The sequence below is a fragment of the Phasianus colchicus genome, chromosome 1, assembly GCF_987193195.1.
Source record: "Phasianus colchicus chromosome 1, bPhaCol1.hap1.1, whole genome shotgun sequence".
NCBI lineage: Eukaryota > Metazoa > Chordata > Aves > Galliformes > Phasianidae > Phasianus > Phasianus colchicus.
The window spans coordinates 16,892,249-16,917,221 of NC_143436.1; the positions used below are offsets into that span (position 1 = coordinate 16,892,249).

Consider the following 24,973-nt stretch of genomic DNA (forward strand, 5'->3'; position numbering starts at 1 on the left):
TTTGGAGTTCCTTTGGGGTGGCAAAACCCACAAGAAATTCAGAAATCTGCATTTAAGCTAATGGATTCTTCTTCTTATGTATATGAATACAGTTCTTAATGTTATCATGAATGAGAGTTAAATTGAAAAGAGAATAATTGATTGGTAATGACATCTCCTGAGATGTGGTAGTTCATACTAGAAAAGTAATTCCAGTTTCTGTTGCTGGTTTGGAAATCAAGAAGGAAACCTTTTGGGAAAGTGACTTTTTTTAATGAGTGCTATTTGAACACAGTGATGAACACTGTATAGAAACTTAAATCAGCCTGCCTTTAAGGTATTCAGTGCTCATTTTTTGTGATTCAAAGCAGTAAATGAAACTTCATGAAAATGAGTAAGAAATTGAAAACACTATTTTAGTGCATATTTGTTGAATTTCTGATTAGATGCATTTGGGGATATTAAATCTGGTGTGCCAATTACTAAGTGATCCTTGCTGCTCAATAATTTACTGTTCCAAAAAAATTAATAACCGTCCCTTTACCTTAGTTTTCATATCTGGATTTTAAAATGCTGTGAAATCCAGGGGTATCTCAGTTTGAAGTACAATCTGTATAAGTTATCTGTTTTTGAGGAAAGGGAAGGGAATGTTGGTACTGTAAATTAGAAATTGTTTGACTTAATTTGTCTTCTTGAAGAGCACTGTTTTTATCATTTCTGCCATGAGTGTTTTGAAAGTTATCTACTGTTTTTTCCTCATTATTTGCGTATTTTTTTAATCCCACTACATTTCAGTAAGAATTTATAGCTAAGTAATAAGATTCTTGGCTAATGAGAACAAGGGAATATTTTTGAGAATGCACAATTGAATAGCTCTTTTTCTGCCCGATCTTTTCCTCAAAACTGAAAGTAGGCCAAGCAAAAAAAAAAACAACCCAAAACCTAATGTCACTTCCCACTTGTGTTTTAAGTTGGATGGTTCCCAACACAACTCTTAACTATTCTCTGAGAGTCTCAATGATTTTATTTTAGATGTAGCTGTAATGGATCAGCTGTAAGCTGCATTTGGGCTTTTGTTTCAGTACCCACAAAAGCTTTTCACTTCTGTTGCTGTTGCCTGTCTTCATTGTTCTGTGGATTTACAACACTTTGCTCTCGTGTGTGCCAGGGAAACTAGGAGCTGGCAGGTTAAGGAAAGTTGATTCTGAATGTATGTGGCAGGATGTTGATGCCTGGAACTGCCTTTCAAAGGGAAAAGTACAAATGTTTTCCAGCTTCAGGTAGCACATATGGAAGCCTGTAATGGATCTTTCAAACACCTGGATGTGAGTCAGATATGCCTAATCATTTCCTTGCCTAAAAATGATTGCAAAAGAGATTTGAAGATAAAGCATAAGTTTATTTAAATCCAAACAAGAGTAATTCAATTCTTAAGCTAACAAGTGCTTCAAATGAGATTGAACAGAAATGTAGGCTTCATAAACTAAACTTCCTCTCTTTACTGTGTCCATTCTGGGCAGATCTCTCAAAGCGTGAGCAATCTTTGATTTCTGGATTTGCAGCAAACTCTACTCAGTCTCCTCAGGGTCCTTAAAATTCTCTTCATTTTTATTAGTACTGCGACCTGCTATTAAAACTGATGTAGTCCTTTTGTTTGGTGACCTCTCATGCCTCTGCTCTGCTTCCCTGCCTGTCTGCACCCTTTTTTTTTAATCAGATTTTTTCTATAAAGAGCAAACTTTCTCTTTGTTACACAAGATTGTCCTTGATTGAGTACTGATAATTAGTGCAGAGCGTGTTGCGACTTTCACAGTGCTACTCATTTGCAGCCTTCTGAAGCAATGTACTGTTCTCAGAAGTGAACAGTTAGGAGGAGATACTGTCTGTCACAGACTTAAGTTACGGTGGACGTAAGTTCTATGATTGTCCTGCTTCATGTTCTTCTCATGCTAGTCAGATTGTGTATGCTGTGGCCATTGGAGCTCTTGCAGTTCCTAAGAAATGTGGTTCAAGGAATTTAGGGCTGAGGTTATGTGATAAAGGGTTGTTTTATTTCTACATTTCCTGATTTTTTTTTTTTCTGATATTTTATTAACTGGTGTATGTGGTTCTGAAGTCTAAAACTCAGTGCTGCAGTACTAAGCAAGCATAGCTATTAAGGACTTTATTTTTTGGCATATTATTAAAAAATTCTAAATATATTAAATACTTCTTTCTGTTACTTAACAAGTAGGTTATTACATTGAGAAAATACTTGTTTCAAAGGGATATATGATCAAGAAAGGATGATTTAATATTTCTATGTAATGAAGAGGAATTTTGTATCACTGGAAAAGCTCCAGTGAGTAAGGGCTGCTCTATTGCAACTGAATTACATGCAAGTCTGGTTTTAACTAATACTAATACCCTGAAAATACTTTTTTTAAAAAGTAACTTAGAAACATAATTAATGTTGGCAGTTAATTATGAATGTAATTGTTGATGCGTGTTTTTATATATGTGTTACTATACTTGTAACTTTGTGACATCAGGTCTGTCATGAACTCTTGAAGTCTGTTGCTTAAAATGTGCTCACCACTTGGTCAATTATCTGAGAGTTTCTTTAACTCTTTTTCAGATCTTTGAAAGAATTTTGTTTATCTGGGCTATCCGTCACCCAGCCAGTGGATATGTTCAGGGCATAAATGATCTTGTTACTCCTTTTTTCATAGTCTTCGTTTGTGAATATATAGGTAAGATTTATCATAATACTGAATTACGAATTGGAACTGGTTTTTGGAACAGCACATTTGTTTTAGTATGAATAACATTTTGGAATAGTTAATCAAGGCATAATTAGAGACGTGCATTTTACTGTAAGTATTTTTGTTATAAATCTGTATGGTTCTTTTAAATACATACTGAGAAGTGATCAGATTTTGTGTGAGTACTTAGTGGAGTTCAGGATTCTTTCAGATATTTGTCAAAAAAAAACAAACCCAAACCAACAAACCACACCCCCTAAAAGGCTAACCAACTAATCAAAAAGCATCTATAGAAGCAGGCAGAGGAGTTGTCTTTTGTCAGATCTGGAAATTGGCAAAAGAACAGTCCAGCACTTGCTGTCATCTTTATTTCTCAACTACAGAGCTGGTTAAGAAGTGCCCCATTCCTCTTTCTCTTGATCCTTTCTTTTTCTGTGATGGTTTAATTCTGTTTCTCTCTGATTCATACATGTCCAACCCACTAGGTTTATGTTTTTTTGTTGCTCTCTATTTTTGTTTTAATGAAAGGTATTTAAAATATGTTTGCTTTACTTATACATTAGCTATATTTTTTAATATGCTGCTCAAGACAATTTCTCTTCGCTCAATGTAGTCCAGGCAAGCCAAAAAGTTGAATGTCTCTCTTCTGATTCATATGTTTTTGTAACAGTTTTAAATTTGACATATTGAATAATCTGATGTGGAAGAAAGAAAACCCCCCAAAACATTTCCCTTGCTTCCTCCACCTGGTCCTACACACAAAAAAAACCAAAACCAAAAAAAACCAACCCAACCAGCAACAACAAAAAAACTTGTTTTCCTTGTTAAACTTTATTGAGTGGCAGGGAAATGAAACTAGAGAACCTAATAAAATGGATCTGTGGCTGCAGGAGTGGCAAAGTGGACCTGGAGATTGAAAATTAAGGCAACAGTAATGAAATTTTGTTATTTAAGAACTCCACTTTCGTAGGGTTAAAAGTTCTGATACCAGTGGTAGCATAAACAGTTTTATTTCTGTTGAATGTATGGCTGTATATGTAATTACACTTTTTTCAGATTTGTTATCTAGGAAACCAATTAAATGCTCATCTCTTACAACCATGTTATTCATTTCTTACATCTATGGATTAGTACTTAAGTCTTTATGAACGTTAAATTTGTTGATCATTAGCAGTAATTCAGTTGGCATTTCAGAATAGTTTGTTAACAATTTGAATATTACAACACATGTAAAAGGTAAGGCTGAATAGTTAAAAAAAAAAAGGCATTGTTAAGCCTGCTTGAATTAAAACTGCTTTCCTTCTGTTTCTATTTGCCATACACACATACCATATCAGTGCTTATATATAAATGAGCAACATGTTGTCTTGCTACTTCAGTGAGACTGTGTACAGTGGATTCTTCATCTTCTGCCGTCTGTCCGCAAGGTACCTATTGATGTTTTAATCCAGATTGATTAGATTTAATGAAGGACAGTTTATCCTTGAGTGGATGAAAGACTACCCATTTACTCATTTGCATGGCAACACCTCTTGCATTGTTCATTTCTTATTTCATAGGGGGACATTTCGTTGCTAAGCAACTAATGAGAACTACTGCTGCTTATTCCCTAATCATCTCTTAAGCAGGGTAGGGGCCTACTCCTGAGAGTAGTTGCAGTTTCTGCCTTTTCCTCCCTCATTTGACAGAAAATGGAAACGTTCTTAATGATCCTAGAACAGTAGGATCTCTAGTAGACTTTAGGGTTGTTAATTGAAATAAGAAGCTCAAATGAGATGTGATTAGAGAATTGATATTCCATGTTAAATAGACCATTTAATTAATATAGTAAATAAATTTGTCTTTACTACCAACTTACGTTTGGAGACCCTGGTGATTGTAAATGTATTTGCCAGCTTGTCAGTATATTCATATAACAGTATAGCTGTATCAGGAAGTTTGCAATGAAGGAAGACAGAATTTAAAAGCTAACAACTGTTAAAGATGAATGCCTCTGAAAAGGTGTGAATCTCAGGAAGCTATATTCTGAAAGCTCAATTGAAAGTTCATATCTGTGTAGAGAGAACAATACTGAATTGAACATACTTTATTGAATGTATAAGTGGTCGTGCCTAAATGTTAACAGCACTTATTTCCCTCAGTGACATACAAAGAGATTCTAAGATTTGTCTTTAAAAAACCTTTTCATTTGAGTCTTTCAAATATAACCAAGTTGTACTGAGTAATCCATTCAAGTTAAAATGAGTAGGAATGTGCATTTTTCTTAAACTTGAAATACGGACATAACATTTATGAAGTACCTCAAAAACCTTGTGGTTTGTAGTAAAATTTTAGAAGTATTCAAAACTCAGAGCATGAATTGCATTTAATTTAGATAGGAAACATGCAGAACTGTATTTATGTCTAGTAAAATGATTAGCTGTTAGTGTACTTAATATTTACTTTTGATTTTTCTTTTGTTCTAATTTTGGGCTCTGATTTTTCTTTAAGTGAGCATTGGTATGTACCTTAAATTGCTTTATTTATTGCTTTGCTTTGTTGTTTTTGTCTCAATTTTACTCTTCTGAGTCATGATTCATCCTGTTGAAATTAATAATAAAGCCTTTTATTTTGGGTTCTTTCTGTAACGGGGGGAAAAAAAAGACAAAAGAGATTCCAAAGAGATAATAAAGATTAACTGCAGGTTATTATTGTTAATAATGCCATTAAAATAAGTCTATGCTGATTAGGTTATTTCACAATATATCCTGTTTAGTCAACTATTTTGTTGAGATAAAAACCCTGGTTATTTTATCTTTATGACAAATATGAGAGAGACATGAATCCTTCATCTCACATCACAGCTGTGCTCTACTGCAGATGTGCAAGCCTCTATTGGAAGTGTTGCTGAAGAACTTTTGAAGATTGAAATAGCACGTTTAGAAGCGATAACTAATTTGCATAGTAGCATATTTCTCATTTGAATCTGAATGCCAAAAAATAGATTCATTGATCTTTTTTTATAAGGATCGAAGTCAGATATTTTTATGGATAAACTTCAGCACATGGTTTCTCACTTTTAGCGTAGATTGAGTGACTGAATGTAGGAATTGAATATTTTAAATGCTGAGAGTATTCTTACACTGCTGGAAAGGTTGCAAGTATGATGAAAGAGCAACTTGGTAATGTCTCATTAGTTCTCCACTCTGTAATAAAAGCAGAATATTGTATCATTTTCAGCAAGATAAAATTGTTGTCAAACCAAGCCAAAAGAGGCACAACTGCAGATACAGAACAATTTAAGGAAGAATGGCAGTCTTACTGGTTCCTGCTGGAATATGATAGGCTTAAGATTTCTGGCTTAAATTAGGAGAAGAATGAATTTTTAACATTAGGATTTTTTTTTTAATAACATGATTTTGTGTTGATCTAATGTTTGTTTGATTTTTGCCATTGAGAAGTGCTAATAACTTGTCTGCTTATTCTGCTATGATATAGCAGTTTCTTTGGGATTTCCAGCGTTGGTGGTATGGGAAAGCTTATTTCATGTCAGTCCTAACCTCTTATATGATGTAGCACTAATATTCTTTAGAATTCATGCTAATTAATTTCAAGGCAAGTTTTTTATGTCAAACTGAATCCTGACCATTTGGATACAGATCTAGAGGCATTTTTTTGTTATTGTGTTAAGATTCATTATCTGACTGCTCCCTGTTCACTGACACAATGTGAACAAAGAAATTTTACACTGGATTGGATTTTCTTTTTCAAGCTGCCAGACACTGTTCTCTTTATACAATTCTGTGTTACTTGGAGTTCCTGTTGATCTATGTTCTAAATTTTGCCGTTCTGCACGATAGCTTTTGATTTCTTACTCATGGAGTCAGCTATGTTTCTGTTGCATTTAATATTTCAGTAGTTCACTGGGCCTCGTGCGTACACCTAGAACTGCACGGAGAACCTGAATTTACTCCCCACCCACAGAGAAAAAAGATCAGGGGAATCGCCATCATAAGGATGCATTTCAGGCCATTGCTAAATGGGGTGGCTGTATAAGATCACTTTGCAAAAGCTGACAGTGTTGGATCAAGGAAATCAGGAGTTAACAGCAAGTCAAGGGAGAAAATGAACACTATTGTGGCACTTCATCATTTTATATCAGATAAAGAGCATCAAGAAAAATGAGGCTGCTGAAGCCTGGAATGATGCTCAAGATGTTGCCTGCAATTTTCTTGCAATAAAGGAGCGTAGGACAATTCGAAGATGCTCACAAGAACTCGTGAACTAAAAACTTTGGAAACAGCAGTCTTACCCCTGTAAGTATTTTTCTTGTAATCTTAAATCTTATGCATAGTTTAGTACCTGGTGTTTTTATAAATTGATACTGTCATATGACTTCATGCAGTAATTTTTTCGGGCCAGACTGTAATGGGATTGGAAAGGGATTTAGTTACAGAGTATCATTAATGTGTGAACATACAGGTTGGTTGATCCTGTAAAAGCCATCATCCGCCTGTATGCCCTTCACTTTTATTCCCATTCCCTCTCGTATATGATGGGAAATCTTCCTGTTTTTACCACATGAATTCATACTGATTATCACCTTTTTTCTCTCCTTTTTAGCATATCTGCAGAAAAGAAATGTTAAGCATTCTGTTTTTTTCAATAGTTCAATTGAGCTCTGTATCTAAAATTATAATTTTCATAATATGAAGTAATGCTTCAGAGCATTGAATCATGGCTGAATCTGAGATAATTCCTCAGTATTTATATATAGAATAAGAAAAAAAGTAAATTTGCTACATACATTCTTTCCAGAAGGAAGAGGTGTAATTTTTATGTAGTAAATAAATCTGTTTAGAATGTATGTAAAATTGAATTTCTGACTGATGAGACAGTAAACCATAAAGCAAAGGGTATTACTGCATGACTCCAGATAGCTGTTAGAAGACTGTGCCAATTTTGTTTAATATGCATTCATTGTTTTCCTTGCAAGACCAAGCTGAAACATTGCCTGCTGTTGCATGTAATGTGAGACCATTAAACTTCCTTTATAGAAAACTAGGCCTTTCTTATTTGATTCTACCAATTTACTAGTTATTGGAGAGTTGTGTGTTGGGATTTGAGATGATAAAATGGGAAAGATGTAATGTATATGTAGTTAATCTGTGAACTGTAGACCTATAACTGGATTAATGGAATACTTCCTCCTTACAGGCCCTTCGTGAGATTGGAGACTGGAGGAATCATTCTTACTCTCTTCGCCTTTACTAGAAGGAAATACTTCCCAGAACAGAGCTCCCAGGAACATGATGAGTTTCTTCTGTGTGAGAAATTAAAATAATGCATTTGCAATTTCTGAATTCACCAGAACTTTTCTGAAAGTCTTGGAATTATGCTGTTTAACAAGCCTGCAATGTTACAGTGCTTTTTTTGGTTGTTTGAATAAATGTATTTTCAAACAACACTGCACTAAAGTGTTTTTATTTATACATTTAATTGAAACTTTTATGAAACTTATGAAGCTATGATTTATGAAACTTTTACAAACTAAATTTGCATAAAGGCACTGGTGTGAAGCATAACTGACATCTTGACATTTTATTGCTAGTTGAAAGTATTAAGTAAATATTTCCTTTTTCTCATTGTAAAACTTTTGTGGAAAACTATAAAACTATTCCAAATATTTAAATAGCTCTTTAATAATGTAAAAATTCAATGCACAAGTTCCATTTAATCACATTAAATTTTCTATCCTTAATGCAAATCACCAGTAGTGTACATACAAAAGTACATTTTAGTGTTGCTTCCTAATAATTTCTATGACATTTCATAGTTATATTCATGACATTAAATGAAATTGACTGAAACTGTCATAAACATGACCAGTCATCTTTGAAATACTCCTTAATATCTGAATGAAATGTTATATATGATTAAGGGGATGGGAGGATGGCGGCAGCAAAGAGTGAAGAAAGCTCGCACAAAACTATTTTAAATTCAAGTCTTGGAAATACTGACAGCCCAATTTCTATGGAGTCTCCTCCTTGGGGATTTCTAGAAGCCACCTGGCTGATGTGGTCCTTGGCATCCTGCTCTGGGTATCCCTGCTTGAGCAGGGGTTGTGCCAGATGGCATCCGGAGGGTTTCTTCCAATCTTGGCCATTCTGTGATTCTGTAATTCTATCTTCTGTATAAGCTCAGAAAGCATCGTATGCTTGCCTCTGTAAAGATCAGCAGCATGCTCAGGTCAGTGAGGTGAAACTTTGGAATTACCTTTTAACTTCTGCTGCCTTCATGTAATATAAAACTTACTATATGCATGCTTGCTATGTAATACATATATTTATAAAATTGTAATGTGACATATTTTATAAAATTGTAATCTAAGCTTACTTGCAGGAAAATGTTGTTCACTTTGTCAATTACTAGGAATGTTTTTCCTGACTGTCACCCTGTTTATGTGCTGATATACTGTCCAGAGAATGTATTTTTCAATGTGGTGCAAGTAGGTGAAGAAAGAGAGGCTTGTGAATAAAATAAACTAGATTTGAATGTTTTTGTTTGATGTCGTCACCACCTTGCTTTGTACTATGGCAAAGTTTGACGAATAAGCAGAGACCTGTGTTTGTGCCAGTTTATGGGGCTGAGGACTTGATACATACCACTCTACTGCCTGTGCTGTGTGACAGCGTTGAGTTGATTACAGTGGGAAAGCAGCTGGAAATGTTTGGGTGCTACAATCCTAATGGTGTTTGATACCTCGCTAAGAAGCCTTTCTGGAGTTAAATAATATCTGATCCTGCTTCTTGTAGTTTGGCTTGTTCTGCTTAATTTAGGAGCTTCCATGAGACCCTTTTCTTCCTTATATAATTTATTTCATGCTATTTATCAGAGTCCTCAGTTGAAATTCAGCCATTCTTTTTGTTTGGAGCATACTAATGGCCCCATTAGTCACTGCTGTTCTTAGACTGATGTTTATGGTCCTGTTAGAATTCATCCTTGTGAAGAAGCAGTCTATTCTGAGAAGTTGTAGTCACTTTTAAATACATGCATATCCTACTGTGATTCAGAATTTATTTTTCTCGCTTATCTATTTAAATTTCTCTGAGATGTTGTAATGAAAAAAAATAAAGAAACCATGAAATTTTCTTCAGGAAAAACTACATTGCGTCAAAGGAGATTAAAAATATATAGAGAGAGAGAGAGAGAGAGAGTGCGAGTTAAATTTTTGCAATTTATAAAGACCTTAGCTCTCTTTTTGGCAATTGGCTAGGTTATATTTTTAAATTGTTCATCTGTTTTTATGCATGTCTCACTCAAAAATAAACCATATGTGGCATTTGAGCAATTTTCTTATTAGAATATAATACAATTTTTCAGGCCTAATTTGGCAAAGAAATCTTACTAATTTATGTTCTTCTGTTTAATGTTACCAAGTAGGAGAATCTGTGTGAAAACTAATAGAGTTATTTGAATTATTTGTCAGCTAGCAATGTGTGCAAATTGAGTGGCCCTGCACAGTGAGCATTTCATTCTGGTTTAGAGTTTCAGTTAAGGACTTTTTTTCATACAGGTGTACTCAGAAGTACGGTTGGGATTTTTACCCAGCTATGCATTTCGTGTGTGGCTTGAAAGAAATAAAGTTCATCCTCTAGCATCTTTCCTTAGGTGTTTTTTTTAACCTATTGCAAGTCAGTGATGGCATTTGGTACCATATATGAGTGAATCTGTCTGCATAACCTCTCTGAATCTATTTCAATCAAAATGAGATGACTTACCTACTTAATTAATAGAATATTAGCTAGTTGTACCAAATCAATTAGAGCTGCTGTTATTTCTTAGGAGTGTAGTAACCTTCAGAGGGCTTGGAACTGTGTGAACTCAACTGAACGATATATGCTGTAAAATTCATCTTCTTCCAGACCCCATTTGCTATTTCAAGAGGTTAATGTACCCTGCCTTCATTTCATTGCTCTTTAAAGTTAACAGAGGAGCTGCATATTTGGGTAATTCCAAATCAAGTTTAGTTGGACTGAAATGTGTTTCTTTCCATATGCTTTGATCACTGAGCTCATCCAGGCTAGCTGTTGTCAAAATAGGTAGTTTTACTTGCTCTTTTCCAGTCCCAAGCATGCATTCCTGTTGCCCTTCTTCAGTCAGTATTGTTTTTTCTCTAACACAATTCAGCTAAAATTCAGCCCCATAATAAAGTGAATAATTTAAACTCAGAGATCAGAGATGAATATCAGTGCTGGTGTATGAATATTAAGGAGGAAGAGAATAGCAATATCTCTGATTAACACCACCTAACTTTAGATTGTTTTAACTTTTTCATAAGCTGTGCCCCTATAATAAATATTTGTGAATTCTGCTTATGTTTCACTTAACAAGTTGGGAAGAATTCTTAAAAACATTTCAACATGCAGGCTATGGTAGGGTAACCTGCATTTCTAATATACTTCCTTTCTATCACTGTCTTTAATGGCCTCTGTTGTTATTACAATAGACTGTTCTCTTTTTACAAAATGAATCCTCATACACTGTTTCAATTTTGTTTTCACTTTCTTAAGTATACCATTTCCAAGCTAATTAATAGCTCATAAGAAACAGTGGATGCATGGTCTGTCTACACAACAGACATTTTTGGAGAAAAATTTGAATGAACAAGTTTTTGCTATTAGGAGAACAGAGTGCTGTAAATATAATTTGTTTGAGTTATCAGTTTCAACCTCAAGGTAATTTAAAACAATAAAGAAATGCATACATATTCTTTATCCTGGTTCCTCTGTAAGTCTGTATCTTTCACTGTTCTGAACATACAGAGGTTTCTCTTTTGGAACTGCTTGAATTGAGTAAGATTTACACATGACCTTGCTGTTTAAGATCCCAAAGTCACATTTGTACCCTGAGATCATCTTGCTTGAGGCTTCAGCTCTTTTATAGATCTGCATTTCTATGAGGTCTATGTTTTTGAAAGCAATCTAAGCTTTGCCTTCCTTCTTTGCTTCTCTCACCACATGTAAAATTATTTTTTACCATTACTTTTGATATTTTTCATGTGAACTAAAATTTTTGATAGTAGTTTTGTATTATTTCTATTTATCTTTGTAAGCAAAATGTTTGAAGTCTCATTGCAGTGAATTAATGGAGAAAACTCCAGTCAATTTCATAATCTTCATTAAAACAAAAATCAAATTCTTGAAAATCTGTTTGCTTAACCAGTCAGTTCTTATGAACTGCACATGCTGTTTGTCAATGAAGTTGATAAAATATCCTCTTTAGTATTGTTAAGGAAGTATACTAGTAATAGTGCTGAGCATTCAGCTTATGAGAGTCTTATAGCTGAGAAGTGATGTATTCTTTTAACTTCACTCTCTGCTGGGGTAAAATAAACTCATTTAAAATAAAAATTTTCTTCAGCTGCCTTTTAAAAGATGCTTAACCATCTGAAGTTGAATAAGCTAATTTAAGTTAGATTTCTCTGACTGTGGTTAACAGCCACTGTCAAAAATGAAAAAAAGAAGGCATTAAAATTATCCTAATAAGTATATCTAATTATTGAATTGCGCGTTATTTTTAGTTCCGTACTTGTGAGAAAATTAATGTTTTGGTAATGGTATTCATTGCTCATAGCATTATGTGAATTTTGGTTAAAGAAGAAAAAATCTGAATTTTTAAAGTATCTTAATCTTTTAGATGTTTCTTAAGCTTTTAAACTGTCTTCAAAGAAAAGAAAAGAAATCACATGCAGCTAATAACGATTATATTAGGAATAGGATAGAAAAGTTTGGCAAAATGGAAAGTGGTAGACTTGTACTGTACTAACAGTGTATTAGAAGGTGCTCAGGTATTTAAATGAAGAAACATAAATGACTTGTTTTGAGTATTGCTTCACAAGAGAACTGTGTTATATTAAAAAGAAAATTTTCCTGCCTTTGGGAGGAGAGGAGAAAGTGCTTCTAAATGAAAAAGGATTTAAAATGTCCCTGTAATTAAGAAGTAAATGATCACTGAAGTCCCTTCCAACCTGGGCCATTTTGTGATTCTGTGATCATTTATGTCTGTAGGCATAAGATTACTTTTATCTTCTTAGCCTTCCAAACGTATTTTCATGTTCTGATGCAGAAATCTCACACAGCTGCTAGGTCAAAAATACCTGGATTAGATTTTCTTATACCTTCACTTCCTAGTATCTAGCTGTGTGGACTCTTTGCTTAAACATTTTTTTTTTGGAAAAACTTTATATATCCAGTCCTACAGAAGGAATGAGAGAAACTTTTTACTGTACTACTGCTTTTACTATGAGATGTGTTGAACAACTCCTGAAATTAATGACTTATCCGTAATCACTAAGTTGGTCTGGGGCCATACATGTTCATCCTGCAAAATCTCACCTTGTGCTAATTCTTTGTGTTTTTTGTTGTTGTTGTTGTTTTGTTTTTTTGTTTTTTGCTGGCTGTATGTTTTCAGTTCACTGTGGGTTTTGTCCACAACTTGCTGTGCTACCTTCTGTATTTCGCCAGAGCATGTATTTCATTAATTTAATTTTGTACTGTGTTCAAATGCATCATAAATATTCTGAGGTACCATAATACTGTTTTGTTAACTCATAAACAGAATCACTTTTTGATCAAAAGCTGTGTCTGCTGTCTGTGCTTTTCTCACATCATTTCACTACTGTCAGGGATTTTCATTCTCTTGAGTACAACTTATGAGATCATAACAATTGCTCTGTTGTTTATATTATTTCCTTACTTAGTATTTAAAGTGATTTTTAATTTTCTTCACATGCAGATCAACAACTTTTGCTTGTGTTCTACTTTAAGCTTTTGTACCTGAGTCACTTGTCTGCATTTTCTTCTGGTCTGCAGTTAAAGTATCTCTGTACTTTCTTATTTTATCTACTGTTATACATTTTCACATGAAAATGAAAACAACCACGAAATTTTGTCATTAGCAATCAGAATGAGTTGTAACTGACCGACTGTATTGATTTTAAATTTTTGAGATTTTCAGCTAGTTCTGAGATTTGTCTGTTAAAACAGCCTGGTTTTGTATTATTAAATTGTCTGTTCTAGCTCTTCTGTGGTTTTAAGGCACTCTAAAGAGTTGTGGAAAAAGGAATTTTTTTCCCCATGTGTATATTATATTTGTGTGTATGTATGTGTTTGTATGTCTATATGTATACACACACATACATGTAGGTCCCTCCAAACGTATTGCTTCCTATTTATTTCCATGAAAACAACAACAAAAGCATGATAACACTATTTGATAGAGCAAATTTTTGGCTACAAAACCATCTTTTTCATCATAGTCATCACAATTAGCTGTGCGTTTTCGCCAGTGGTGAATGAGAGTCTGTATGCTGTGCTCATAAAAATCTATATGGTCACATGGAATGCTGTCACCACGCTGAAATGCAGCACCCGCTGCCTCGTTGTCCTCTCATCCTCATTTTTATCTCCATAAACGTTCACCAAGCTTCAATGAATGTCACTGAGTGCAACTTTGTTTTAGATGTGCTTCCATGTCAGATGCCATTCTGTCAGACTGCCCCTCTGCTGCTATCTGTTGCACAGCAGTAAATTATAACAAAATACTGGTGGGAAGATTCAGCCTCTATTACCGTGCTGCCAATATCTTCCTCTGACACTGTGGGCCAACGTAACAAAATCAAAGGCATTACTTTCAGAGCAGCCCTTTCATTTATACACTTCTGTGTATAAACACAATTACTGATATGAATTCTGATTATACTGAAAATTTGGCATCTCTCTGTGTATTTTGAAGTTCTTTATTGTACTTTTTTTTAAAAGAAAGCTTCCTTTTGTGATGCTCAGTGCACACCCCTAGAACTGTAGAAGTTTAATGAAATGGGCAGAATTATGAGGACAGGCTGAGGGAGTTGGGGCTCTTCGGCCTAGAGAAGAGAAGGCTCCAAGGAGACCTTACAGTGGCCTTCCTGTGCCTGAAGGGGATGTACAGGAAAGATGGGGAGGGACTTTTTGTAAGGGCATGTAGCAACAGGACAACAGGAGGTGGCATTAAAGTGGAAGAGGAAAAAAATGAAGAAAAAAGTTATTTACTGTGAGGGTGGTGAGACACTGGAACAGGTTGCCCAGTGAGGTGTGGATGCCCCCTCCCTGGAAGTGTTCAAGGCCAGGCTGGATGGGGCTGTGAGCAACCTGGTCTAGAGCAGGATTGGAACTACATGATCTTAAAGGTCCCTTCCAACCCAAACCATTCTGTGATAATATTACCTTAAAGTAATAAATTTCTGGTAAGATAGAAATATTTTTTTGTGGATTCTATTGTCTCTTTTTGGCAAGTAATTACGGAACGAATTGACTTGTACTGTGAGGAAGTCAAGAGAGTTCTGGAAATTATTTTATGGTATTGTATTTGGAACTACAAACTGGAAATATTGCATTATGGGAATAAATGAAAAACAAAAACTTTAATAATTATAGAAGCAGTAAAATGAGATTGAAGAGAAGCCAAAAGATTTCTGCAGGTGTAAAAGTGGAAAAAAAAGTGAAGAAGGAGAAAGTTAATTACAATTAATGTAACTATGGGAGAGGCATGTATTCTAAAGAGATTTGTGTATTTTCGCTCTGGCTTGTACATTCATTTTACTCTCCCTCTGGTCTCCATATAGTTATAATTAATGATCATCTTTCTATAGTGCAGAAGCACTGAGTTGTTTATACTTGCAGATCTAAATCTTCTCAATTGTGCTTTCAAACAGACTGGGGAATGACTTTAATGACTTCTGGCATCCAGTTTCACAACTTTGTGTGTTTATTATGGAGAAACTCACAGGAAGAAAAGCTAAAAGAGAATGAATTGCTTAAGCAATGATAACATGCTGTACAAATTGTCAGAAGCATAACATTCAAATACTGTTGATACAGATCAGTAACATCTTACGACCTACAAGAAAGTTTTCAAATTAAGATGATTCAATACTTTTAACATAGCTGTAAGCAGCGTTTTTCCTCTCATTTTCAACAGCATATATGGTAAATTAATTCAATGTTCAATTCAGGCATTTTTTTCAGAACTCTGTGCTGAAGCTGTTTAACTTAAATAGGCTTTGTTTGGAGTTTAAATACAACAACTTTTTTAATCATAGAGAAGTAGACAAAGCTTCTTAAACAAACTGTGTTTTCTTCAGCAGCATGGGAATTTTTGGCTTGTTTTTAATTCAGAAAATATCAAATTCTGAATTTCTGCTGTAAGCTATGGAGGTGTTAAAGAGAAGTGAAAAGTACTTAAGAAGACCAATGACCAAAGAAGAAAAAAGAAATCAGTTCATCAACTTCATACTTACAGAAAATGTTTAATGCCTTTAGTAGCGCATTTTGTTTATTTTTGACTCAAACTTCTCTTAATTTACTGACTTATAAATAGTATTATCATTAAAAAGACATTTCTGAGCAGATTTCTATGTTTTATCTGGTTAATTATGAGAAAAAAAAATCCTTAAATTACAGTCATACTGAAGTATTTTGCCTTTCTTACATTTATGTAGGAAGTAAGTAAACTATATTCTTTGCTTCCGTGTAGTTTCTGTTCTTCACGTGGAGAGTATATACTCTGTTATTTCATTATTTCTTTATTTTAATGATAAATACCTATATAAATCGTTTGAATATCATGATAAAAGCATGCATGGTTTATTCTTACTTTCTATTCTTGTTTTTTGCCATCAGTTTTATTGGGAAATTATAAATTGCAGTAAATTAAGATAGTTAAGGAATGCACTCAAGAATTAAGCGAGATAAGACGTAGTGTTGCCTTTGCAATCAGAGTTCATCTTGCTCAACTATGCTTCTTTTAATTTAGTGTATGGCAATTTGTGCTTAAAAAATGTGCAAGTAATGGATGTTACTCACGTTTTGTGCTTTTAATAAGGCAGTAAGTTTGTAAGACATATTTCTTCCCAATTTGCTGTAATGATGTAGGACATAAAGATTATGTGCTTCATTGTTTTGTGTAAACATATTGCCCGCTACTGTAGAGCTTGGTTTTGCAGCAAACTGCAGCAGCCATAAGCTTGTGTGTATAATGTCACTGAAAAGCAGTTATTTTCTGTGCCATTCATTTTTCTTTTAATTTGAGAATTTATTTTGATGTTCAATTGAATGCTCGTAATGGGTTAAAACAATTTTTTTTCCAGCAGTGTGCATTTATGCTTATTGTTGTACGTAAATGGTTGGTGAGCTTTACTTGAGAGTAGCAACTTTTTCAGTCTTTCATCAGTGAAAAAATTAAACCTGTGAAACTTGAAATTGTTCATATTAACATAAAATTTCTTGAATGATGTTTACCATTTTAATGTTTATCTAAGTTTGTCTAGTTAAAGTTAGCCACATAATTTATTAAATACATAAGTGTTTATGGGAGTATTCAAACTCATTCCTTTTCTCACCTTTTACTGTGAAGTACTTAAGTGCAAGACGGTGTGTTCTTTGCTTCTGTCACGTAAGAAATCTTAATTGTATGTACTTGTCAGTCATCCTCCTATATTTGGTTACACAGACAATTTTTAGATTGTGAAGTACATTTTGACCTAAGACAGTTGTTTTTTTCTATCTGATAAATGCTGTTTAATTCTGTACATTCATTTATGAACTTTTTTTTGAAGGCTCTTCCATTATAAAAGTGCAGTGCTAAAATTCTGACTTTAAAATGCATTATAATTTCATACCTTAAAAATTTTCTAATGTTCGGCTGCCTCTGACAGAGGTTCTCTGTGTAATACAACTCGTGTGTTACCGTTTTTAGAAGTGCTTTTGAGTGCGTGAAATATACATTTTTGTAAACAGCTGTATGTGGAATTCCTTGAAATATAATGCTTTTTACTTACTGTTGTCACAGATTTTTAAAAAGCATCTCTTCTGTTTAAAGAAGTGCGCATTGCCTCTGAACATAACCAATCATACTGAATGTAAAAAAACTTCCATGTGCTGAGTTAAATTTAGAGTTTTCAGATCTTTTTACAGTATCCTCAAGGTGTTGTGGAATTGGTTTTAAAAGAAAAATGGTCTATTGTTTATCCATCTGCACCGATACTCCTATGTCTTGATATGTCAGTCATTGATCCTAAATTTTTTTAAGGGATTTTTGTCATATTTTTTGTTAAGATCTGTTGCTGTGCAAAATTTTGAGGTCTTTTCATAATTGCTGCCCCCTGTTCTTTCCGCAAATAATACATTCCCAGTTAAAATGTCACAGGACAATAGAAATTGAAAGGAAGTGGAAGAGGTTACACTGGGCAGTGTCATATCCCAAGTTAGGACCAGCTGTATATAGGACCAAAGCTGTCTATCATTTTAAGACCTTCCCCCACAAACCCAGGCAACACACTGAGTCCCACATAATGCCTTTTTCTGTCTTGTACCAGAACCCGCTGTCTGTTCATTGCTGTGATCTCCTCTCCTCCATCACCTGTGTCTCCTGCTGATATCTACTGATCTAAATAGCCTCTTGCAACTGAAACCAGTTACTTTGCTCCGTCACTGAATAGATAGGAAAATTTAATTATTTTTTCAGTAGTTAAATTATGCACATATAAAGACTATTTTATTCCTCTCTTTAGTTGTCTTTATTATTTAAAAACAAATAAAAAAATTCCGCACTCAACACTTTTTCTGGTGTATCCTCCAAATCCTCTGTCCCTGGGTCTTGCTTTAGACTTCTTTGGGCAGGCGGTGGTTATGTCTTCCTGTTCTTGTTCTCTGCTCTGTGTATTTGTGTGTATGTATATACCTAGGCTCGTTGCTTAAAAAAAATTAAATGATAAGCTCAAACTAGGTAATTAAAAAATGTGGTTTGGGAGGCAAATTCAACCTTTAATCTTTCATTTCCTATTCTCCAAGTGCCTTTTGAATTTCTCAGGAAACTCCCTTATCAGGCATTCTGTGTAAATGCTCATCAGCATCCTGTGCTCGTCATGCATATTGGATGCTAATTACTTACTAGTCTTCTAATTTGGTATCACACGCACCACTTCCCTCTGGCAGTCTGTTTTGGTTGACAGCAACAAACCTATTGAAGTGATTACTTTGTGAAGAATATGCACTGAATGTTGTGTTCTTCTTTGTCGCTATTTTTTTTTTTTTTTTCAAGAGCTGTCATCTTAAAAGCTTTGAACACTGCTGTTCTTCAGTGATGTCATTCTCAGCTCAGTGGCTTAAGTTTGTTTTTTTTTTTTTTTTCCTAAATGTAACTTGGCCAGATTTCTTGCCTGCGTAAAAGTTTGGTAGCCAGATCTGTGTTTTGTTCTATGCAAGTTCTGCAGGTCAAAAACGTGTTGCTTCCACCTGGTCTATGTAGTTCTCTTTGGTACTCCATTTTTGTGGTGGACTTGCTGAATCAATAAATACTTCTTATGTATTGAGTTATACCTCAGTTGTGTGCCTACAAAGAGCCTATGTCTTTTGTTTCATTTACAACACGAGCTGAGAATTTCTCTATGTTTCAAATAAATTATCACACTCAAAAACCAAATGTATTTCTGTGTAGATGTGTGCAATGAGTTATGAATAGAAATTAAGGGCAAACTGTGGGCTACGTATTGAGGAAAAAATATTTTGCCATTAAAATTTGGTCTACAAAAAGCTTGAGTAGAAAATCTTACTGGCAAGCATGCAGACCCGCTAAAGGAAGTATTCCGATGATTTGCTGGTCACTGTTATGCAGTCTGGAGTTAGAGAGTAAGTATAAGAGATATTTACTCTTTTGCAATAGAACTAATTGTAGAGTCATGCATTAACTTTGACCATAAAAATTAGGTCAAAGTAATCAAGCTTGCAGTGTTTTTGGAGAAGGTGATTTACCTTGTTATCCAGGTCAGTGGAGATTGTAATGGTTCTGTCATATATGGCAAAATAATATGGAGACTTAATAAAGTAAAATGATTAATGATAAAACCATTACTCTTATATTGATGTATGTAATTGTATATATCCTGCTTTGTATTACATCTTTAGGAAGTTGTGGCAGATGATCTGAAAACAAGTGTAAGATTATTAGCAGTCTTTAGACAGATGAATTAACAGTACAGGTTGTATGAGAACATGACTTGTAATAGGGGAATATGTGAAATGCAATAAGGTCACGTTTACCTGAGCCTGGACTGGTGAAATGATTGGGTTCTTTTTATTTTTTAATTTTACCTTTGTGACTTCACTATCACAAAGACAGGGAAGTTTTTGCTTTGGTAATTAATCCTTACCAGCTCAAAAGCTATTTCTATCAGATAAATATGTAATTAGGAACTTTTCAATGGGAGATATTGATGTGGTTATGTAAATATTTAATTAGGTAATTGCTACTGAAAGAATTTACATTTAAATGCTCTATTATGTTCCGATCCCTTAGAAAAGTGCTGCTTCCGTGCAACAATGACTAAATAGCTGTTTTGTAAGACTTTGAAAACTGAGATTGTGATGGAATACGTAACATCTTCTAGAAATATTACTGTGTACCTCCGAATGCAATCATATGTGTCTAATTCTGTAGTTTGTGTCCTTTGCTGGTAACTCTGAAGCTATGACATGTATAGTATTTACAATAAATTATTGTAAATGTTACACAGACGAGCACCTGTGCATGTGTGGTCATAGTGATTTCCTTGCAGATAGCTGCAGTATCTGTATACTTTGTGCTTGAAATGTATGACAGTTCTTATACACTAGATGAGAGATACGTTTACACAAAGTAATGCTTCATAAAGAAACGATTTTAAGATGTTTAGAGAGGCTGTGCTTTGTGCATTTGCATATTTGTTATTTTGTGTATTGAATATGTGTAGAGAACAATCCTTCATCAAACAGGTTTGTTCTGGGTTGTACAACTTTCTTATCTTTCTTATGCCACCATCCATTTTAGTCTCTACTTTTCACTCTAGTGAACCCTTCTGAGTTTTCAGTATTTATTTCAGCACAGAATGTCTTCATAAATAGAATTCCCACTGAAGTTTAAGTTTTCCATTTCTTTAATTAATGTAGAAAAGTGTATTGTATGATTCTATCAGTCTGTAACAGGAGATATATTTACCCCCTATAAAATTAAATAGTTTTACAAAAATCAGGTACATTTAAAAGACAATGAGAGATCAGATAGGAACTTTGTGTTATCATTTTGAACAGCTTCTACCGAATTTACTGACTAGGCTTAACCTCATCTCTAAACCTGTTTTGAATGGCCACAAGCCATTGTTTGTTTATTGTGTTTACTCTCAGCTGTCACTGGAGTAGTAAATGTGTGACTACTTGTAATTAATTATTATTATTATTAATCTATCTATCCACTGCCTTAGGGAGTGGATCTAGTTAAAGCCATTTAGAAAAACTTATTCTTAATACACTGTGGGATGTTTCAGAAGCACTCAGTGGCAATCAGTAAAGAATGGCTAATACCATGCTTACAGCAATGCACACATACAGATCAGCATGCATCGACTCTATGCTACAGCAGTTTTCCTGCAGGCAACTATTTCACTGTCTTCTACAATTACATAGATAACAAGATAAAAATCTCCACAGGAAACTGAAGAAAATTAGAAATGTTACTGTGAGACTTTGTAGTTGGGAGTTCTTTATGCAGTGTTTTTTTCCCCCCAAGATATTTATGCACATACACATTTCTCTGCTTCTTTTCCCCATATTCTTGTTACTTAATCTTTATACTACTGTCCATTCAGATTTCAGTCATTGGAAACAAATCTGAAGTTATCTAAAACTCAATTTTTTAGTTCTGTTTTCAAACAAAATTCTTAAATTGGAATAATGTTTTGTCTTATCCGCTTTTAAGATGGTTACACAAACTGGGAGAAGAACTCTATGAGAGCAGTCCTGCGGAGAAGGACTTGGGCCGGGGCTGTCCCAGGTGTTTATACAGACTGGGGGATGAACCCCTTGAGAGCAGCCCTGCGGAGAAGGACTTGGGGGTCCTGTGGACGAGAAGCTGGACATGAGCCAGCAGTGTGTGCCTGCAGCCTGGAAGGCCAACTGTGTTCTGGGCTGCATTAAAAAAGGTGGCCAGCAGGGAGAGGGAGGCGAGGCCGCCTCTGGAGTACTGCGTCCAGGCCTGGGGCCCCCAGCACAGGAAGGACATGGAGCTCTTGGAGGGCACTAAGATGATCAGAGGCTGGAGCACCTCTCCTATGAAGAAAGGTTGAGGGAGATGGGATTGTTTAGCTTGGGGAAGAGAAGGCTCCAGGGAGATTTCATTGTGGCCTTCCAGTACTTGAACGGAGCATAAAAACAGGAGGGGCTCTTAAGCAGGCTGCTTAAGAGGGTGGATAGTGATAGGACAAGGGGGAATGGTTTTAAACTGAGACATGAGAGGTTTAGGTTAGATATTAGGAGGAAGTTTTTCACTCAGAGGGTGGTGACACACTGGAACAGGTTGCCCAGGGAGGCTGTGGATGCCCCATCCCTGGAGGCATTCAAGGCCAGGCTGGATGTGGCTCTGGGCAGCCTGGTCTGGTGGTTGGCGACCCTGCGCATAGCAGGGGGTTGAAACGAGATGATCATTGTGGTCCTTTTGAGCCCAGGCCATTCTATGACTCTGAGATTCCATGATTTTTACTTCTTCTCTTGTTTGTTTGTTTTAACACCTTCTGCTTTTTTTTTTTTTTTTTTTTTTTTTAAATATCTTTGTCTTCATCCAAGTAAGCCCTCTCTCTGTGCTACTACATTTGCATGCAGTTTTTTTCCCCTTAAAACCACATGGGAAAAGAAATATTTTGCACTGCCGCCTATATAAATCAGCACTAAATATGTAAAATGGTACTTTGCATATATTGTCTATCAAATATTCCTTAATGGATCTTGTCATGAAAATGGATGGCCTATTTTTATTTCAGCAGAAGTGTGGGTCACTTAAATATTTAGAGTCAGTTTTTGAGCTTCCATAATAAAATGCGGAGCAACCATTGCAGATCACTGAGCATTTGCTTGCTTCTTGCTTTTGTGATGCTTTGCCTTCTTTATTTGATTTAGTGTCTGGATGACTTCCACAGTGTGGGCATACACCACATTTTAGTAAAAAAAAAAAAAAAAAAAAAAAAAAAGATGATTAATATAATGGTTATAATAAATATACTTCTTAGCCAGTGTAATACAAATTGGCATCCCTCAGGAGTCAGTACTGGGACTGGTGCTCTTTCATATTTTTATCTCTGACATTGACAGTGGGATTGAGTGCACCCTCAGCAAATTTGCAGATGACACCAAGCTGTGGGGTGCAGTCCATACGCCTGAGGGAGATGGGATGCCATCCAGAAAGACCTGGACAGGCTCCAGCAGTGGGCCCAGGTCAACCATATGAAATCCAACAAAGTCAAGTGTGAGGTCTTGCACTTGGGTCGTGGCAGCCCCCACTATGAGTACAAACTGGGGGATGTAAGGATAGCCCTGCTAAAAAAAATTTTTTGGGAGAAAAAATTGTCTTTTCCATTTTGTATGATTTCCTTTGGATTACATGTGGTTACTTGAAAACAAACAAATTCTCCTTGAAAAGCTATAGTCAGCTTTTAAACCATTTTACTGGTTCTCTAAAAGGGGTATTTTGGGGCTTTCTTCTCTCAGACCTTGAAACGTTTTATTGTGTGTGGTACAGACATAAACGTTCTGCAGAGGTTGTTCACGCATAACATGAAGGCTTCTGATAATCCTCTTTCAGGTGTGAAATATCTAGAATGAAGTAATTTATTATATATTAATTCTGGTTAACCAGGCATGATTTGAGATTTTCACAGTCTGCAGGAAATTAAGTATTCATTAATATTTAAAGCCATTAGATGACACAGTTGAGCAATAAATGATTCATTTGGTCCCTGCTTAAGTAAATGTTCGTTGAAGTTTCTGACTAGAAGATAAGTGGTGCTTATCTTTGTTTTCAGTTATTTTCCTCATCTTTGCTTTATTTATTCTATGCACCTCATTGACTTGTCTTCTTCCCTCTCTTTTCCTGAAACAGAAGAAGAAGAAGTGGAAAATTTTGATGTTTCCAGTCTGCCTGAAGAAGTGCTGCAGAACATAGAAGCTGACAGTTATTGGTGCATGAGCAAGTTGCTTGATGGCATTCAGGTAAATTGATTTTTCCTGTCTGTAAGTAGTGGAGATAACTGATTAATGTCATGGCTTTGAACTGCTTTAAGGTTGTTGGGAAAGAATGCATCTGTGAAAAACAGGGGAGGAGTAGATTTTCCCATTGGAGAAATCTGCTGCAAATTTGGCATATTAGGAAAAAAAGTTCAACTTTTTTGTTCTTTTCATGACTTTTTATGATGTGCTAGAGCAGAGTAAAAATGTCCAGTTCTAGAGTCATATTATGCATCTCAGTCACCAATTGTACAGAATGTTTACTTAAGTCTCTAAGTAGAAGAGTCCCAGTGAGATTCTGAAAAGCTGGCTTCTGTATTTATTCATTTTGAAGTGATTGATACGTCATCCTTTAAACTTACTGAACTTCCTCTTACTAGTTCCTGAAATTATTTTCATATTTTTAAAGTGTCTGGTTTAGGCTTGATATTTCTACAACCTCACTGAATGTTGTCTGAATTGGTTCAACATAGGAAAGCTATTAATATGGACTCAATTTTGTCGTAAGTGCTGCAAGTAACAGCAGAGTGGAGGATTTGTGAGTACTTGTTAGTTGAATCTACAAACTAAAAGTGTGGCTCAGCGTCTTGTATTTAGGTGAGGGAGGAGTCAGTGCAGTCTGGCAAAGATTAAATGGTTGTCGAAACATCTGTATTGGATATTTAGCATTTTACAACACTTTATGCTGCATCGGCATTGCAGCAGTAAAGCAGATACTTCTGACTTTACAAAGAAGTTATCTGAATTAAATTTTATAGACTTTATGTTGTGATAGACATAAATAGTATGTCGCTAATTCTGTTTTTCAGATCTGTCATTTCAGATAAACATTCTGAATCTTGTAGAAAGTAAAAATAATCTGACTTTTGAAAGTCAGAACATATGCAAGAAAATAATAATCAGTGTGTCTTTCTGGGCTGTGATGAGATCAAAGCTGACCTTTGCGAAAAACATGAAAGTTTCCGAAAGGTGTTGATTTCTCCTTTACACTGGCAACAAAGAATGTTAGCGATGTTCACTAGGCAGATGGTTGCAGTCAGGGTTCATTTGCTGTTTTCAGTGAGCTGATTAGAAAATAAATTATGGTTACAACTATTTAGCACTTCACTGCCGCTGCTTTTCTTTTTTTAAGTGATGTTCATACCA

At 35.1% G+C, this 24,973-nt stretch overlaps 1 protein-coding gene across 2 annotated transcripts in view; it reads left to right on the top strand.

The window, feature by feature from the left end:
• The window catches only part of TBC1D22A (TBC1 domain family member 22A), a 153,846-nt gene that overhangs the window by 32,309 nt on the left and 96,564 nt on the right, over nt 1-24,973 (top strand). For both annotated transcript variants that reach the window (XM_031603144.2, XM_031603071.2), the window contains exons 8-9: nt 2,597-2,711; nt 23,703-23,812. In XM_031603144.2, coding sequence (XP_031459004.2) covers nt 2,597-2,711; nt 23,703-23,812 — 225 coding nt within the window. The remainder of the gene's footprint in view (nt 1-2,596; nt 2,712-23,702; nt 23,813-24,973) is intronic.